The 20,740-nt window shown below is 39.5% G+C and overlaps 1 protein-coding gene across 1 annotated transcript in view; it reads left to right on the forward strand.

The window, feature by feature from the left end:
• Positions 1-20,740, forward strand: part of LOC124365928 (transducin-like enhancer protein 4) — a 193,365-nt gene that overhangs the window by 115,160 nt on the left and 57,465 nt on the right. Inside the window, 4 exon segments of the mRNA XM_046822063.1 lie at positions 3,318-3,347; positions 8,223-8,298; positions 8,301-8,426; positions 19,735-19,760. Coding sequence (XP_046678019.1) covers positions 3,318-3,347; positions 8,223-8,298; positions 8,301-8,426; positions 19,735-19,760 — 258 coding nt within the window.

Below are 20,740 nucleotides of genomic sequence, written 5' to 3' on the forward strand. Positions count from 1 at the left end.
GCACTCGGCGTTAGTCAATAATCTTTTCAGTCCCAGCCCTCGCTGAAAGGGGGAGAATTCACCGGGGAATTAAGTATTTAATCAAGAAGTTTCTTTGAAGCGGGAACATTTAAAACATTTTTAATAACACTCTCCACGGAGCCGAGAGGGAACATCAAACAACATCAAGTTGTCTGCGCGGAGAGGCGCGGTTAATGGGGGAAACATTGACACAACAACTCTAGCGAGGTTTTGTGTTATTTTCCCCCGAGAGACAGATAGAGAGAGAGAGGGAAAAGTTTCAAATCTTTACAAAATGAAGTGTAGATTTCTCGTCTTCTTAAAAGTGTCTTTGACAAACAAGTTGTTGTTTTTAGTGCTGAATTTCCACATCCATTATTTACGGATACGTGTTATAATGATAAACAGAATTGGTGTTTTTACGATATTTTTATTATTTATTATCAGGGTCAAACTTATTGACTGCCATTTTTTTTTTTACCCAAAAGCAATATGGTTATTATTTGGACCGAGGATTTTATATAAACCAAGTCTTTATGACTTATTTTTACCAAGAGTTCGGTATCTCATATACTGACAGACAGAAGCAAGGTTGATTTATCTTTTGAGCTCAACATCAATAGGGTTCTTCCATGGGCCTAACTGAACCTTCTTCCTGCGTTTAAGTCTCTAGAACCTACCTTCAACAGTTATCGGACAGACAGACAATGACACGATAAGAAGGTCCTGTGGGTCCTTATTAAGGATCTTGAAAGTAGCTTGATGTTATGACTTATGATGGATACTCAAACAAAACTATCTTTTTTTGAAAGGATAATAGGATTTCTGATATTTGCCATCGTTATATGGTTGAAAATGTATGACACAACGTTTCAAGGATTTAAATCTACGCTCTTCGTCAGGTGAGAGATATAAGTAGTTCGTGGAAGAGAGTGGAAAAAGAAGAGAAAGAAAAGGGGTCAAACATTCTTGAAAACTGCTTCTAGTCCAATTAGGAGAAATTATATTTTCACCTGAGAAAGAAGATGGATTTAAATACAGACTCTAAACGTCGTGTTATACATTTTGTAATACATAACCATGGAAATGTCCGAAATCGTATTATCCTTTCAGATCTTCCATCGTCAGTAACTATTTTTTTATGTTTAAGTCATCTCAAAATTTTTTGGACAATAAAATCTTCCACAGTTCCTGATTTATGGCAGTAGAAGGATTCTTGGGCGTTATGACGTTATATTTACATTCCATTATACATTGAAACTATCCATCACAAAACGATTCAAAATTAAACGATTCGATGGTTAGGAGTATGATAGAAACAGATGACTGATTGCTCCACGTGGCGTGGAGGCCGTCAGAAGCGCGCAGGGGTGTCACCCAGCGTTGTCATCAGCCTCGCGTAATCCGCTTAAGTCTCCTCCTGCACGTTATGAGACTCCGTGCCCTCCTTTAATAGGCCGTAATTTACTAATTGGCTTAAAACTCCCGTTGATTGAACCAGGCGTCGCGACGGAGGGGTGGGGATCAACCGAGACCTTTGGTTGCGAAGGGGTGACTTCAGGAGGGGTGGGAGGCATATTAGTGTGGATTATATCCTGACTTCATCCAGTAGAGTCCATGGTGGTAAATTAAAACGAAATGTACTTCGTATTAACTAAATCAGCCCTAAATTTTTAATAGTTTACGAAACGGAAAGATCGGCATTTGTCTATTACTTCGCCTTAGATGCGTTTACTGTTGTCAATTTTATAGACAATTTAGTCTTAAGATTGATTGTATCTAAGTATAAAGCTCGGTATCTATTAAAAGGCAGATTTATTACTTTGTATCCGTTAATGGCCCTAAACTAAATCGCGTGATGTGGGTTTGAACAATGGTGACTGTGTGGAGCGCTCACACGTGACTTCACCGCCATTAGAAGCCCGGTTTCATCGTTACGAACGCATCGCTCCGTGCAATTGCGTTATGTTGCATTCCTAATTAGGAGTTGCCAAGCGTCACTTGAAGCGCACTCGGCACGGGCACTTGAAGCGCGTCGAGATAACGCCAGACCGACAATGTAGCTGGGTGATTAGTCCGCCGCTTCAGTGCTCGCCAATAAAACCGCCGTAAACATCACGGCATCCTCTCATCATTGACACATTGTTTCAGAATTGAAGTAGTAAATGTCGAGGCGTTCCTTGTGGTGGTACAGTTATGTGCTGAGCCAATCTTTGCAAATCTCGGCAACTATTTAGAGAGCGTCGTTGCTATAGCACTACTGGGCTCTGTCTGTAAGTTTTGTTTCTCCAAAGGTCATTCTCAAAACCGTTATTGTCTGTCTGATAGAAAGATCCTCGACATTTGGTTCTTAGGTTCTCATCGATTCAAGGAAGAACTTAGTTGATTTTGAAGTTAATAGGTCAAAAGGCAGTAAAGTTTTCACTACAAAATCAAAGGACAATGGACATAGTTGGTATGCAATTGCGCACAGCACAGCACAGCAGTTGAGGGAACCCAATAGAAGGCGCTTATATCAGAGTTACAGTGCAGTCAATTCGGCAAAGACTTTTTCGGCAGTTAAGTCTCTCGGGTCTTTTGACACACTGTTATAACAGGTTATTTGGTCCTTACATGGGCCAGATAAGAGAAGCTACTAATTTCCAGTTAATAAACTCCATAAAGGCGTAAATCCTTGGTTGGAATTTCAAATACTTATGTATCGACAATAAAGGTATAGAGGAACTAGTGCACACCAATTTAAACTATTTTGAAAGAACGTTCCTTTGATATATCTCCACTTGCCATTGACCCTTGAAGGTTTTGGATCAGTATCAAATTCTTCTTGCACGAACATTGCATGACAAAAGTTTGTTTTTGCCTCGTGTTATTGTAGCGCCTTTGTTCCGCCCAAGGAGGAAAGGCGGCTAGAATATTGGGTAGTCCATTGTATACCATGGAATTGACTGATTCATAACCGCCTTCGCTGCATAGACACAATGTAATTAATAACTACTCTGAGTCAAATTTTGGTTTTGTTTCCTTTGTATTCCGTTAATTAAGTTTTTAATCTGTCCTCCTCACCTGACTGGAATGAAAAATGAACACAGTTTATAAAGATTACTTCTTCCTATAGTTGGAGGTTATGGTATTTTGTAAATAGTTATTTAAGATAACTCTATGTTAAGAATTTCTCCTGAGGAAAACATAGCAAGGTAGGTAATGCCCTAGTTGTAAGACATTTCTATGTTCATGTTCTTGAAAGTGGGCCTTTATCAATTTTTAATTTAATTTTTGGTTTTATTAGTTTTTTAACAGTTTTCTCTGTTATGTTCTAGCAACAGCGGCCAGATCTACCTCGTCTATTGGTAAGTGACCATCTTTGGCCGAAACGATATTTTCAATGTTTTTCAAATTCCAAATTATCACACTGTTTTTTGCTTTTGGTGTACAACGAACATCGATAGATTTTAACGGAATTTATAAAAAGAGATAATGATGACGAGGTAAAGTATGTTCAGATCTGACCGTTTCTATTATGGTTGTGCATTTAGATTGTTGTTTTTTGTATTATTTTTCTTTCAATACCAATGCATTTTTGTGGTTTTTAATTTTTAAACGTATATTTCTTTCATATTAGTATATGTTTCTTAATTTTTGTACTGGATTTTCGCTATTTTATATGAGGCCCAGTGTTGTTGCAAATATTTGTATGTATAAACATAATCGTAATAATGTTTGACTCAATAGTATAATTAACTGTTCATAAAGCTTATTTTCTTTACCATTAATATGGTTATTTATAAGTAATTTTTAAGAATAGTCGTTATCATAGTGTAGTGTACTAATTAAAAGGTATAATAATATAATTATTGGGAAGTACCGGACAATATCTTCTATATGTAATTGATGTAACAAGACATTTGCATTATCTATATTTATAAACTGTAAATGTTGTTTAAATCGATAATCGAACTTTTGAAACAACCAGACCGTAGCCATTTTCAAACAGTGTCTATAAAACCCAAATCCCTTTTATGAATATTCATATTCTCTCTTTCATCTCAGCAGAGAGTAGTCCTCGTTCAAGATTCACTCCGGGTCGGTAAATTCCGTCGAATCCCTTGTTTTTAAAGATGCACATAAATTCGCGCAAGCTTAATATATGATAAGTTATTCCCCTAAAAGCACCCGGCATTCATTCTTCCAAACACAGCTTCCAGGCCATTGAGTTCGCAGACAATGAAAGCGGGGTGGATGGTGGTGGTTGGTCGTGGAGGGGGGATGATTGGAAAGCCTTTCACACCGAGAGCGGAGGCGATGTTAGGAATTGAATTGTGAAATCCTGCCCGGGGATGGTAGTGAGAAGGAAGGGCGGGGGTTAAATGAAGCGAAAAAACGAGGTGGAAACGAAGACCAACGGGGAGTCCAATTATTCAAAACCTCGCACGGAAACCCTCCCGAACTTCGTCTTTCCATTTGTGTTTATGTATTGGTTCGCGGAGAGTGGCTCAGCACCGATTGGAATAAAATCACCTGGCGTTTATTCTCCACCGATACCTTGCCGAGGCCGGTCGGTCTGATTGCTAATTGGTCCTGGGCAATTCACCTCGGGCGGGTTTCAAATGAAATCTGTGAGCAAATTAAAACCTATTTGCATTTTCAATATCTCGTTTCCTCTCCGATGCAGCGGGGGCAATTAGTGACTGCACTGCCGACCCTTGAAACTCCCGATTATTCGCGTATTGCCTTATCCGTCTCGAGAGGTGCCAATAACACGTCTAATTAAACGGTTTCATGCAGTCGTAGAAACCTGTTTTTTTCCAAAAAGTTGCGTTTTTTAGGGATTTTCACCGCGTTATGTCTATAAAATTACTAATAATTCTGACTAGGAATAACAAAAAAGTATTTTTTTAATATTTGAGATTGGTAAATTATTGCTCATTAATACAAATGTGAAGACAGGAAATACAGAGAATAGATCCTTAGAATAGTGAGTTGTTTGCCACAAAAACAATATGTAAAATTAATTTGTTCAATTATTACACTTTTCTTACATTTTTTACCAGAAGTATTGCGTCCATTAAAAAATCTAAACATTAAATGAGCTTGTGTTATATGTAGTGCGTTACATATCAGAGTGTATTACCGATTCACTACTTCGGTATGCTGAAACAAAATAGCGCTAGCATCTACAAATAACTTAGTCGCTTTACCGCTTGAGTTCGCTAGTATACGCCGCGTCGCTAGAGAGTATTGTACTGTACAGCTTCTCTGTATAATGAGAATATACCGTATAGTATTTGGAGAAATGTACTAAATATCATTCATTCATATTATAATAGCCATTTGCAAAACCATCCAAACACCAAACGTTGTTGCATTATCAGAAGGTTCACTACATACATACAAAATAGTCGAAACGTTAGTTAGTACCATCTGGGAAATATATTTTTACTGTGAAAGTCGATTATCCTCATCCAGATATAATTTCCAAACTGAACGAATAAATTATTTCAAATTATATCGTGTAATGTTTGCAGTGTAATAAAAATAAAAGGAGTTATTATAAAAGACCAACTTAGCATTTATTTCCCCCCAGTCAAAGACGAGCGGGACAGAACTGAAATCGGAGCGCGTGAAATAAGATCAGAGCCAATCCTGGGATCAAAGCCCACGAAGTCACACCTGATCGAATATGACGTCACACAACGTTCCCGCCATGGAGGGTAAGCCCTCAGATTTGGCGGCAGATCTCTCTATACGCCTTTGTTCCTTTTCCTTTCAAAGGTCGCGGAGCGCGGCGCTGTCGCTGTGTTGTCTTTCTAATATTTATATCGCATTGTGAGCGCTTCAATGCGCCCTTTCTCGCTCTCCAAGACGTGTCTCTTCCTCCCCTTTCCTCGTTATTTATTCCTGACTACATGATCCCAAAGAGAATCTCTCTTTGCAAGGAAAATCTGTTTTATTCGGATGATAGCATCTCTTCAATGATAAGTCCCCGGGACAGCGTAATTATAAGGACACTTCCCGTGGAAATTAAAATACAAAATAGCTGTTTGTTTCGTTCTTATTGCGACACATTTCTTTATTTTACTCTACTATTTTATTATGATACATTTTGCTATAAGAGTGTAATCCTAAATTGCTTTATGATGTGTTGTTTATAACATTTTCAAAGACTAATAAATTAAAACTATTTAGTTACAACAGTCATCAGGGCTAATACCAAAATGTCCAGAAGTTAAACATAAAAAATATGTAATTTTTCCAGTTAGGGAACATAGATTTTAATTCATCTACTAACTGTGTCCACAATTGCAGTAACTCCAAAACGTTCAAAACAATGAACGAAATACGGTGTAGTTTTCAAAACCTTTTTTAATACAACCAAGATACAAAATCTAGCTACGTGTTTTATATAAAATAACAGTAAAACCTCGTTTGTGATTTGACAAGTGATAACATTTAATTGAACAATTAATTATAATATGTACAAAAATATCAAGCTCTAACATTAAAACTATTTTAAAAGTATTTAAAATTACTTTTTATATGCGTATAAACTGTTTAGGTTTTTTTGGATCACTAAAAAAAGTTTTAACTGATAAAAAATGTCTTATCCTTACCTGACCTCTAAACTTAGAAAATGTCTTGATAACATTTTTTATTTAACTCGTGTGAAAAAGACCGATTTCACGGCGAAATTAAAGGAGCGTTAGTCACACAAAGCACGCGGTTGCGCGTCACATAACACGTTTACGTTTTTATAGGTTATAAAAGTGGGCCACGACGCCGACCAAGCGTGTTTTACTGTGCCTGGAGAACCATACAATGTTGTCTGTGACGGTTTATTGCACAGGCGTGAGACATGACACGTTTAACACGCGTGCTTCAGTGCCTAGCGGCCCTAGGGGCGGAGGACCCTATATTACCGCCTTCACGACGTATAAATGTGCCGCACATAAAGGCACAACGCGTCGTCTAATACGATAAAGGATGAATCTCCCCACTCGTGCCGTGCCATCCTTTTGGAATAATTCATTCATAATATGCGTGAATTAGTTTGAATAAAAATTGATGATACATTTTTTTATTTATTTTTTAACGAAAAATAATAATAAGTAAATTTAATTATAGTATTACTTAATAACAATTCTTTTACATATTATTAATTAAAATGTTAATATATGAATGAGTTTGAGAGTTTTGACAGTAAATTAATGGTATGGCCTAACGTAAGTGCTACAAATTGAGTTGCCGCTATGTAATGTAACTCTCCAATTAAGTATAATCTGATTTATCCGAAAATTAAATTATACTACCAAATATAACTTACGCTACTTATTATTTTTAATCAGGTATAGGCAAATGTTTAATCTGTAATACCTGAATATACTATTGAGTAACAATCTGAACCCAAGTGATCAAATGGACTAACCTAATCTTCTGAACTGTACTTTTCAAAAATTAAATTATCGCCTAAAAAGGTCTAACTTGATAAAAAATTCTGAACCTAATTTATTACCCAACCCGTAGCATTATTCTTAAAGTAAGTTTCACATAAGTTATAACTTGTACCGGCTTAAAGTAAGCTTTGAGTTAACCTTTGCACAAAATCGTCACACTTTTTATATTTTTAAAACAACCTACCGACATCATATAGTCTATGTATTTTCACATAACGTGACTGTACCTATTTTAATCCATAGCTTACCTCTCATACTTGTTTACTACTTTTGAATGGCTTACTAGAAAGCTCTTGCGGCTGATATTTTCCCCAACGCTAAGAAACTCTATGCTACAAAGGTTATATTTACTGTTTCAGTTCCATTGTTGTAATGTAACCGATCCTATTCTATTGCAAATTGCCGCTAATCTTAATCCTTTCAATATAACGCAACTACCTCGTATCTAAACAAACCCAAACCTTCACTACGTCTAGTAACATAAATTTCGTACGTCAGTGTACCACGTCTATTCGCCTAGCCTAACTTTCACTATAACAAAATATATAACCAAACTTGCAGTACAATTATTTTCTACATATGCTAGTACATTTGTTAGTACAGTGTAACCTAACCTAACCCAACCTAATCTAATCTAATCTAATCTAATCTAACCTAACCTAACATAACCTAATCTAATATCTAACCTGACCGAGCCTAACCTAACTGTTGTTGCCACATGACTTAAGTCCACTTGGCCTGTTACAAAGGTCGCCTAACCGCTCCGTGTTTCAGCAACAGATGCATGCCCAGCAGTTGCCCCACGCGGGTCACGCGCCGCCTCTGCCCATGATGCCGCACCCCGGCCTCCCCGGCCCCCAAGCACCGCCGCCTCCCTGTTGGGGCTGAGCGGAGCCCTCGCCGCCCCTGGCGCTCACCCCCTCTCCATGCTGGCCAAGCCTGACCTACACACGAGGGAGGAAGTCAAGTCGAATAGCGGTAAGTGAAAGGTCCTATTGACAGTCTTTTGATTTATGCAGGAGTAAGTCTTCTAGTTCCGAAATCTTCGTAAAAATTCAGATAGCCTTGTCAGGATATATGTATCTCCAAATAGATGATGTTTAGTAAATTTGTTTTTATGTTTTGAAATTCCAATAAAATACAGTACAGTAATAGTACAGCTTTTCAGATAGTACTTATTTCCAAAACTATTCGCCGTTAAACTAAACCAACAGTAATTATATTAATTATTAATGCTTGTTTTTTAAGCTAAGGTTAATTTAATATATAATTTTAAAAAAATACAAAAAATGTTGTTATAAAGGTGTTTATGTTAGTTTATTTTTTTATGAGGTTAAGTGGTAGAGAGGACTTTGTAGCCCTAACTTCGCCTCTAACAAACGTTTTTCATTTCATTTCAATATATTTTCATTAATAAAATTGTAATTGATGTTTCCGCTGCGTAGTTTGGTTGTATACGTTCTTTTTATTTGTTAGGAGGGATGACCATGAAATTTCGCGATCAATAATATTTGTGTTGAACGCCGAAAAATCAATCAAGGACGAGACAAGTCGACTACCCAATTCGGCGGTGCGATATTCGGGTAGGTCTGTGTTCATTAGAGCAGAGCAGGCGTGAGGGAAGGGGGGAGGTGACGCAATTAACTAAAATGGAGGCGGGAGGCCAGAACAGCAAAGCCGGGGATAGTTAACAGGGCTAATGGTAGATATAGAGAGAGCGACGGAGCACCGCAAAGTGGCCGGAACTAGGGTGGACGGGTGGTCGTGAATGGGGGGGAGGTCTGTGATGGGTGGTAGTGGTGATGGGGCGCGGAGGGGGTGAAACAACCCTCTCGCTCTAATAGTCCCGCAGACATAAGGTATCGGTCTGTTTTCGTCCCCTCAAGAATCCAACCCCCACTTTATAGTCTCCACTAATTGTTATCATCCCTTCAAGTGGGCCGCTTTTAATTGTCTCGGAGGATTTTCAACAGTTAATGATTCACCGAGTGAATGTCTTTGTTCATTTTCTCGCTGCTCCAACTCCAGCACTGACTTCTTTATAGGAGTTTAATGTTTCAACCAAGAGCAGGAAGAAAAAAAAAACTTTTATTTCTTTTCAATAGGAGTGTAATTTGTCGAACTTAAACTGAATTATAAATATAAAAAAAAAACTACGTCGTGTCATTTCCTTTCAGTTTAGTTTTAATGCAAGAAAGGTCAGGTTCGATTAGACGATACGGCCAGAATAAATAGCTTTTGCTAGCTTGCACAAAAACAATAGCCTTGCACGAACAAAACAGTGAGCCTCTAAAAAGGAAACTGCATTACCGTAACAGCCAGAAGCAGTAGTTTTGCCGACAGACTAAAGCACGCAAAGCAAGCGAGTCACTGAAAAGAAACTGCATTACCGACTTAGCCAAAAAAGCTTCTGCAGACTCAGTAAAGGCCAGTATTATTTACACGCCATTACCAGTAGGCGTGCTGGCTTAGCCAAAAGGAATATATTTATAGTTAATAATTGGCGCTTGCTACGCTACCTTATTAATGTTGATGCAAAATTAATGAGAATTACAGAATCATCGCGAATTCAGTGGAAGAGTGATTCAAATTGTCAAAATTAATTTATACCTAGTTAAATTACAGCGTCAAAATTGGGCAGAGGCTGGTAACAATCTATGTAAAGTGTAACAGAGTCACAGGCGACAGGTGGTGAAGTGAACCTCATATGGAATAGATGGTGCATAGAGGCCTTCTGATCACCAGTTTGTTAGTATACCATGTAGCTTATTCCCTTTGTGTTAGGTTGTGTACGAGTTGTGGCGCCTCTGTACTGCCAACTAATCTTGGAACATCACAGTCTTGTATGATTGTTTTCACGAAAGAGGAGTAAATATGTACTTTCGTTACCCCAGTTATTTCCTTACCTCTTCTTTTGTGTACGTAAGGCGAATGTTTTTAACCTTAGAGCAACTGTAACTTCCGACTCATCTTTTATTTTGTTTCCTACAGGAAACAATTATTTATATTTGATTAATTGGCCCCATACTCATTCCGAGCACAATTAGGGTTTTATCGCGTTTTTAAAGCCCACTTCGACCGCGCTCGTTTTAGGGGCAATAAAACGGCAGCTTCCAGCAGCGATTGTAATGCTCATTACTTTCCCCTGTCTATAAACACATGCCCGTATGCGGTTTTCCTCAACTGCCCGTAATTAAGCGCTGCTTACGACCGCTTGTTGGATTGTTGTCATTTCCGGCCAGCCAATTTCCGGTCGTTTGTTTGACACATTGACTGGTCTCTGGGTAATGGATGTAGTTTTTTGGTTGTAATTTATTTTATAGTGGGTCATCTCAGGTATTTATTTGTACATTGCTATCGGCTATAATTATATCATAGTGATATTTCTTTATCAACTCTTTTCAGTAAATCTATTTCAGTAACAAATCCAAGTGGATTTTTTAAATGAAATCTCATAATTTGAGTAGGCACAGGACTTAAGTAGGAATTTAGATGGGGCTACCACGACGTTGTGTTCACCATTTGAAGCGGTAGTAGTAGTATTTAAGTAGGTAGATAAAGGAGTGAATTTAGTCCCAAGTTGAGACGCGGAATAAGGATTTAACGGGACATAAAGTCGACGCGTCTGTGAGATAGGGACCGAGTGTGAGGGTTTCCGCGCAAACCACGTCTTCCCCAGAGATGCGGCTTTCCCCCCTCCCCTCGCCACAGCTCGCTTGCCGTAGCCGCAAATCCCAGCATATTTTCACAACAATCTTATCGCTAAGCCCCGGGAGCCAGACAAATCACCCTCATCTCCTTCCAGGCACGGGGAAGTTTCCTTTTCGTGCCGTGGTGATTACCGTCATAAATAAGTGAATAGAAGCCATTTGTCGTTTTCGTTTAGGATTTATTCTGCCCTAATACTCGGCGTACAACAGGAGAAGCGATCGTTGGCTTGGCAAAAACGTTGATTTATTTGTAACCTCCATATTACTTCACTCTGAACAACTCAAATCCATTTTATATAGTCTATAAAACGATGGATCTTCTTCTTCTTGGTGGAACACATAGGAAAAACTGAATCACAGAAAGGCACGGAAGATTATTTTCCTGAACTTCCAGAGATCGATGGAACACATCAGAGATCGATACATCTGTGAGCTAACTCAGTGAGACACGATACTACTGGCATCCAACTCGGTGAGCCTCAATACTACTGCCATCCGACTCAGTGAGACACAAGACTACTGGCATCCAACTCAGTGAGACACGATACTACTGGCATCCAACTCAGTGAGACACGATACTACTGGCATCCAACTCAGTGAGACTCAATACTACTGGCATCCAACTCAGTGAGACTCAATACTACTGGCATCCAACTCAGTGAGACACGATACTACTGGCATCCAACTCAGTGAGACACGATATTACTGGCATCCAACTCAGTGAGACACGATACTACTGGCATCCAACTCAGTGAGACACGATACTACTGGCATCCAACTCAGTGAGACATGATACTACTGGCATCCAACTAAGTGAGACAAGACAACTCGCTAAGTAGGCAGCAGGAGAGGCTCGACGTCTTGTCAAGACTAGGGGAGAGGAGGATATGTGTTACACTATGGAGCATTTGACATATCTGTCTCGGCGATGGGGCGGGGGTGGAGGGGTAGAAGAGAGGCCTGTCGACATCAGCCCTAAACGATGCCAATTGGGGAGACAAATCGTTTTATTATAAAACTTACAAGACAGTCGGACCTAGAGGATGGATTTGTCGGTGATTACTGGAGCATGCAAGCCCGGAGGCTCTGGGGAGGGGGCAGGGAGGGTGAATAAAGCTCCCACCCAATAACCCCGGAGTAAAAAGAAGTTGGAAGCATCTACGAGAGCAATACGGAAAGGAAATGAAAAGAAAAGACACCCGAGGGAAGAAGGGAGGGGTTGCTTCCATAGCAACCGCAGCTCAAGGGCGGGGGTGGGTGGGGAGGGGATGACAGCAGTTATACATGGGATTGACTGCAATCACAGCTGCCAACCTAATTTGATCAAATTATTGTATCGAGCAGTGATCTACTTAGCTCTCCGCCCCCACCCCTAGCCCATATTGCCTTGTTTAATACTGAAACACCTTCCCCTTCCCTGCGTTCTTGTTTGATTTGACAGTTCGGTATTTATTGACATTTTGATCGTTCTGACAGTCGGATCACCGGATGAATATTCCGCCTTATTTCAGATTCATGTCGCGGAAGGATTTACACTTTACTTGTTTGATGGTCCTATAAAGTTGAGAAAAAGATTTTATCCGAATTCAACAGAATATTTTATGGAAGTAAATAAACTATAATTTTGTAATTATTAATTATTCTAATTTATGCATTTTATTAATTGAACGTGCATTAAAACAGTGAAATAAAGGATTCGCTGGTCAATCAATATTTTATTTATATACCTACTACATAATTTCTATATACTGCAGATTATTAATATTTTTAAAATTTTGAAATAATACAATTCATTCTCGTGTGCACAAAGAATTAATACAAAATTTACACTTTAAGAGATTTGGGTTGGTACAAATCGACAAAGAAATCTGAAGGAAGCTCAAGCTCAAGCTCGTATATTGGGGTGGATTCATGTCTCCATCGGAAAACAATTGAGGAAGCGGCGCAGCAGCGAAAAATGGAACATGGTCAGCAATAAAGGACGGCACTGTCATATGGTGTAGCAATAATGTGCAGAGGGGAGCGGAAAGCAAAAAACTAGCGAAGCAGGAGCCACTCGCCGTTGATAATACTTGATAAGTGGAGCTCCAGCCGAGTGTTAGAGAGCCCTCGGCGCGAGCACCCTTCACAGCCTAATACAGCCCTCTCTACAAACATCGGGCAGCTGGGAGCGTCGTTAGGCTTTGTACGTGGCACCGACTATATTACTGTAGTCTACTGGCCGTTCGGAAAACATTACGATGTACAATAAAACTGCTCGCAGCCTAATACAACCATTTCTACAAACATCGGGCAGCTGGGTACGTCGTTAGGCTTTGTACGTGGCACCAACTATATTACTGTAGTCTACTGGTCGTTCTGAAAACATTACGATGTACAATGAAACTGCTCACAGCCTAATACAAACCTGCCTTCTCTACAAACATTGGGTAGCTGGGAGCGTCGTTAGGCTTTGTACGTGACACCGACTATATTACTGTAGTCTACTGTCCGTTCTGAAAACGTTACGATGTACAATAAAAACTACTCACATCCTAAAACAGCCCTCTCTACAAACATCGGCAGCTTGGAACGTCGTTAGGCTTTGTACGTGACACCGACTATATTACTGTAGTCTACTGTCCGTTCTGAAAAAGTTACGATGTACAATAAAAACTACTCACATCCTAAAACAGCCCTCTCTACAAACATCGGGCAGCTTGGAACGTCGTTAGGGCTTTATACGTGACACCGACTATATTACTGTAGTCTACTGTCCGTTCTGAAAAAGTTACGATGTACAAAAAAACTACTCACAGCCTAAAACAGCTCTCTCTACAAACATCGGGCAGCTTGGAAGGTCGTTAAGGTTTGTACGTGGCACCGACTATATTAGTGTAGTTTACTGGCAGTTCTCAAAACATTATCATATTCAGTAATACTCTTCACAGTCTAATACATCTCTCTACAAACATCGGGCAGCTGGGTGTCTTGCGTCATTGCCCTTTGTTTGTGGCACCGACTATAATGCTATAGTATACTGGCCGCTCTCAATACATTACAATTTGCTGAACCACATTCACAGCCTCTACAAGGACTGAGCGTCGCTAGGCTTCCAGTTTGTACATGACTCCAACTATAGCCTATTGGCTATCCTGAAAACATAAGAATATATAGTAGCACCTTATAACCAAATCATCAGCTCTATCATTATCAATGCGGCTTTCACTTTTAGTGATTGCAGTAATGTAAATATTTTCTCATAACGCTCTTATTTATATTGAACGTTACATTTATTTTAAATGTAAACATAGTTGCCACATACTACAATTACCAATACTGGTACGCTTCAAAGTTTCAGAAAATATCTCAGCGTATTTGTTTATCATCATTAGAAAGGCCACGACTCTCGGGGTTAAATTAAAATTAAATGATTGAAACTGCTCTCCCGCTAATTGAATTTGAACCCTACGGGAGGCGAGACAGTGAGCGATCGAGTGTTAGAAAACTCATTATTAAAAACAAATAAAAATTAATTGTTGACAGCCAGCCGACACGGACGCGGAGGGTGGATACAGTGTCAATGTCCGGCAGTAATTACACAACTCCCCTCCCCTCCGCCACCCCGGTACCCGACTTGTCGTTCACTCACTCCCGACCAGTAATTGACCAGCAGAGGTGATCATAAGTCCCGGTACCCGTGAGGACAGCTAACCATGACAAGACTGCCGCTCCCGAATACGAAATCACCCCCGAGGCTCGAAGGGATTGTCTCGGATAAGACCGCCCTCCCCTCCACAGTCCCGGGGGAAGCAGATTAATTTCTGCGTTCGCTGACACGACTCTAACACCGTTCTCTGAGCTGGGGTTGCTCTTTTCTTTTCGTGTTGTAACGCGTTTTGAATAATAGAATTGAACTTAAGTCAAGATTCAAAAACATTTTACGAATATTGGAAAATGTTTGCAATCAGGGTTGCGTAAACATATTCTACGCATTAATATTTTATAAGGAACCCCCATTAGAAACTAGTTAGTTAAAAATATTTTGCCCAAAGTTGATAAAAAATAAAAATTATAATTAATAAAAAAGACATTTTTATTATTTTGTTATAACCAAGCGATAAGAAAATCCTTAGTGCCTTTTTGTCACCAATACAATTCGCTACAAATGAATTTTTCTTACTTTCTCTGACAGAAATTCCCTTATAAAATCACGATATGCTTTGTGAGATAGCATTTATGAATTTGAAATAGGACTAAATGAATTCCCTGTAATTATTATCTTGGAGGCCCCTTTGGGGCTCGTTTGCATAGTGGTTTTCACATTTTAGGTCACAAATACTCCTAGTTCAATAAGTTACTACGTCTTTTCTCGGTGGTAAAAAGCGGAACTTAAGGAGTAGTTGAATAATTTACCTCGACACAGTCTCATTTCACATCTGGTTACTCCAGATCTGTACAGAAGTATATAGATGAAAATCATCGGATGAAACAAGTCCGGATTGACCTTAAACCTCGGAAATCATCAATAATGATGCAGCCACCGCGATGATCGCATCTCTCTGCTTTGTAAACAAGACTTGTGAGCTCCTAGACTACCGCGTCGCGACACGATGACTCCGCGAGTAAATACGTATCCGACTTTACGATGCAGTCCCGCGGAGATTAAACGCTAGACCTTGCAGAATCACTTAAACCGGTCCCGGAGTTATCTCCGCAATCTGATTAGTTCAGTCCGTGTCGCTCCGAGGAGGGAATTTATATGCAATCAGCGAGCAAAGCGAGCGAGAGGTGGCTCGGCCGGTCCGGTGACAGATTTATTGAACAAATTGAAGTGGTCGGCAGGCTCCCGGTGTTCTGCATGAAGCCACTCTTGTAGAACCGGTCCCTGTTGTGTTCTTCTTCTCCCCTACAGCTGATCCGATCCTATCTCCACTATTAATTACCGCACCTCACACGCGATTACACGAGTAATGGCGCCCGACCCTAATTAATTCCCGGTCCGACTGTCCGTTCCGTGTTCCCTTGTTTTGTTTCCCCGCCGTCGCGCGCCGCGTCCTCCGAGGTTGTCAACGGTTCGGTTCTCGGTTGTGAACGCTTTGCGAACCGTTTATTTACGGTGGCAGACCGGCTCGTTAACCCGTCTCCGCGGTTTTGGTTTTATTAAAGCATCGGGTGGTTGTTATTTAAACCGTACGACGTTCGCGGTTGTAGCTGAAAGCTACGCCGTAACTGACTGTGAAAAATAAATACAATTGTCCTTTTCAAATACTCCAAAGTGGAAAGAGAGAGGAATAAATTTTTCCACCGTATTGACATGTCCTTTAATATTAAGAATATGTTAATATTTTTTATCTCGGATATTTTCCTATAATATTTATTAATTTTTGTTTTATTACATCTAGTCTGCGATATGGAAGGAATGGTTCTCATTGCTAATCTTATGTATTCGTAGTAAACTATTAAACAAATACCAGAACCTACACTGTCATTTTATCGACAGTGCGGTTGTTGTCGGCCAGTATGATTTTACAGCGGCACTTGATTGTAAATATTCTTATGAATTTTCCACATATTAAGAAAAGGATAATATAAGCGAAAGTATCTATATTTAAACAGGTTACTCGTATAAATAACTCCCCCGTCTGTAAAAGAAATGTCCTGTGCTGAAATCTGCAGTCGGGAGTTTGTATACTAAACAAAGGTACCAATTGAACACTCATCCGCCCCACACAAGGAGATTTGTCCGTGCAGGGGTGCCAATTACCCGGCATGTTGATCAGTGATCAGACGACGTTTGATCAGGAATCAACAACATCGGTGAGCGGGGAAGATCAAAGGCGGGCGGCTAACACGCTTACCCTCTGTCCAATCAAAGTCCGCCGTGTTAGCACCGGTGACTGGTCTGGTGTCGGCAATACTGATCTGCAAACACCGACAGCCGCGCGGTAGTGGTAACACTGGAACAGCGTCGACAAACGTTTATATTAGCTGATACTCAGAATTGGTTCTGGTTCTGTCGCGTACACAGGGCTGCTTCGACAAACATCATTACCAGGGATATTCTGGATTAGTTCACGAACGTTATGGTTGTATATAACAAGATTGCGTTTGCGAGATAAAGTAATACGTGGTGAGATCATCTGATAAGCGTAGCTTTATAAGAAGATAAAATATTCTTAGGTGATAATAGGTGAGATTATTTGATAAGCGCAGCTTTATAAAGAAGATAAAATATTCTTAGGTGATAGGAGGTGAGATTATCTGATAAGCGTAGCTTTATAAAGAAGATAAAATATTCTTAGGTGATAGGAGGTGAGATTATTTGACAAGTTGCTTTATAAAGAAGATAAAATATTCTTATGTGAGAGATATGATTATGTGATAGGAGGTGAGATTATTTGACAAGTTCAGCTTTATAAAGAAGATAAAATATTCTTATGTGAGAGATATGATTATGTGATAGGAGGTGAAATTATTTGATAAGCGCAGCAGCTTTATAAAGAAGATAAAATATTCTTAGGTGATAGGAGGTGAGATTATCTGATAAGCGTAGCTTTATAAAGAAGATAAAATATTCTTATGTGAGAGATATGATTATGTGATAGGAGGTGAGATTATTTGATAAGCGCAGCTTTATAAATAAGATAAAATATTCTTAGGTGATACGAGGTGAGATTATTTGAAAAGCGCAACTTTATAAAGAAGATAATATATTGTTAGGTGATTAGGTGGCGAGATCATTTGCTTATCGTAGCTGTATAACAATGATAAAATATTGTCCAACTCCACCATAGCTCCACATAATACTATAATAATGTTAACGTGTATTGTAATGTGAAATTGGAACATAATCAAGTTTCATTACAAAAAGTTAAAAAAATACAAACTCTTGGAAAAATGCAACGATACGCGTAAACCAAAAGCACATGTTATGGTTTTGAGGTCGTAATATTGCAATTAGATTTTATACATACATAATACTTTATACATTATGTATTGAAATCTCTACTCAAACTAATTTGTCGGCGGTATTTGAAAAGGAGTGTTTATGCTGTCATGCAATATTTATGAGCATCGCATTTAAATTGCCGCCGATGATGTTGCCATTCTGGTTTTCAAATTTCACTTCGATGAATCACTGTTTTAATCTTGCTTGACACCCAGCAGAGTCTAAAGCTCCCTGTCTCATATTTAGCAGTAATATTACAGGTAGGGTTATAATAAAACAAATGTTCTGTCCGGAGACGTTCCCCAATACAGGTGTAAGGGTGTTTGAGTTCCTTATAGGGTAAATCTCAAAATAGTTTTAGTACAGCTAGTTCACGCCCCGCGCTGTGTTTGTGTTCAAGCGCTCGAAGGTTCAAGCAGCCCATTGCAAGCTATAGTAACTGTTTAAACGCACCGCGCCAGTGATCATCGGCTCGAAAGTCTATAGGACATTCTAAACGGTACTAGATTAAAACGCTCCGCTCTGTTTTGCTACTCACCCTCTCTAAACGTCGGCATTTTAAACAACTGTTAAACATTTTAAACATTGTGTCGTTGTTCACTCGATCAGAACGTTTACGAAGTTATGAAGACTACTGCTATGAAAAGCGCCACGCCTAATCGGTCTTCATCGTTTAAGCGCTTTTAAAACGATGTAATCGTTAATCTCGTTGCGCCTTATCTAGTGTTATTGCTTTATAAACGAGCACGGCCTGATCGTAGTTCTACTTTTTACGATTGTATCTCCATTATATGTTTTGGAGGCACCATTACAGTTTTTTAGCCGGAACAAGATGAAACCATGGAACAGAGCTGAGGGAGGTGTCTGGAATAGTTCGGTTAGTTATTCCACGTGAGGACGTAGAGTGAATGACAAATTGGGAATACTGAATACTAATATCCTCTCATCACAATTCCGTGCATATTTTAAAATCAATTCTCCCAGTGTTGTTTTACCGAGTATAAAATAAACACACCGTGATTTGCGAGGGCAGGCCGTGTGGCGTGCGGAGGTTAGCTCAGCAATCAACAGCTGCTAGAACTGAACAGGTGGTGGAGAGATCAAAGGCGTAATAGGCTTAACCAGCACAGAGCGGCTCTCCTCGGCTTTACCCCATCGGACCGTGGCCGTGGATTCGGCTTTGCCCGGCTTTACTAGATTAGCCCACTAAGGCCTATCTTTTCACCCGGAGATTTTTGGAATCCAATACTTAAGGCATCTTTGACCACCCAACTACTTTCTTCCTCTTTTACCTGCAAGTTTGTGACGTGGAATTACTATGGTTGACTGGTTGGATTTTTCCATAGACTAAGTATTTAAATTTTAATACTAGACTTTGGGAGTCTTTATTTTGCAAATTTATGCAATACTAAGAGGACATGTTGTCAATAAAAATCCATTTGGATGGAATTATCGAACCATTTCGATTTATACAATTTTTAATTATCAAAAAGCCATTAAAGTATAAAAAATGGTATTCTAAGTTGAAATGTTTCTTACTAAATTACATTTTGTGTATTCTTCTATTCAAGTTTGTTTGTTCAATTTTTAATTTTGTGTGTTTCTCTCTTCTGTTTCCGTTGCTGTTTTCTGGATGCCTTGGCAGGAATCAATTCCGCGGAAGAAAGACATGTGAGTATTGTAATATATGAAAACATGATTAGTAATATATGATAAATACATGTTTATGCATGATTTCACAGGTAATTATCGATCTTGTTTATTGAGCAAAGGTTTATTTTTCCTACAATTCTTCCGAATTTGAATTCAAGATTCAACGACAAACGGACGAGAAGAAAATCACAAGTTGTATATCACCCATCGAGCCCGAGGGTGAAAATCCATACCTGCATGTGGAATCCTATCAGTGGATTTTGTCAGTTTTTATGGGTTTATTGAACAACAGTAGCATTTTAATTGATGATTACTGTAAGATAAAACAGTTAAACCCCACTTGCAAATTATTGTAATTGGACCCTTACAATCGGATCCGTGACCTAAAGTGAACGTCATTCTTGAAGAAGTGATTGGTATATAATTGTTATTGTAATTCTACTTGGCTTAATATTTATGTATCTCAATGTCTATTTTCGTGTTTGAAATCTACATAAACTATTCTGGGATTAATACATGTAGAATCAAAGCATTTCGTGGTTTTTCTGTTCCCCCCCACCTCTGACTGGTCGCTAAACAAACCAGGTCAATAAAAACAAGCCAGACAATACGTTTGTTACGGTAATGCCCAAGGTAGGGCCGCGGGGAGTTCGCTCCCTCCCTCGCCAGACAGGACTGAGCCGTGGGGAGGCAGGTGCAGCCGAAGGGGAGGGCTATTGAATACCTTATAAGGGCCGGGGTGCGTCAAGAATCCGGCGATACGCCGCGCTCCGCATATCAAATAAATGCGGAATTCGTAAGCGACTGGGATGGAATATTAACAAGTATTGGGGAGCATTCCCCAGGCGTATGCCGCGCAGTATGCGGGCGCGGGCGACCTGGCATGAATTCCTAAACTCCGAGCCCGCTTCCAGTTGCCGATTGAACATTTAGATTGTGCGGTCTGATAGAAATCTCGAATCGGCAAAAGCGTAAAGTTAGTTTTAAACTAAAATAAA

Source organism: Homalodisca vitripennis, chromosome 7 (genome assembly GCF_021130785.1).
Source record: "Homalodisca vitripennis isolate AUS2020 chromosome 7, UT_GWSS_2.1, whole genome shotgun sequence".
Taxonomy (NCBI): domain Eukaryota; kingdom Metazoa; phylum Arthropoda; class Insecta; order Hemiptera; family Cicadellidae; genus Homalodisca; species Homalodisca vitripennis.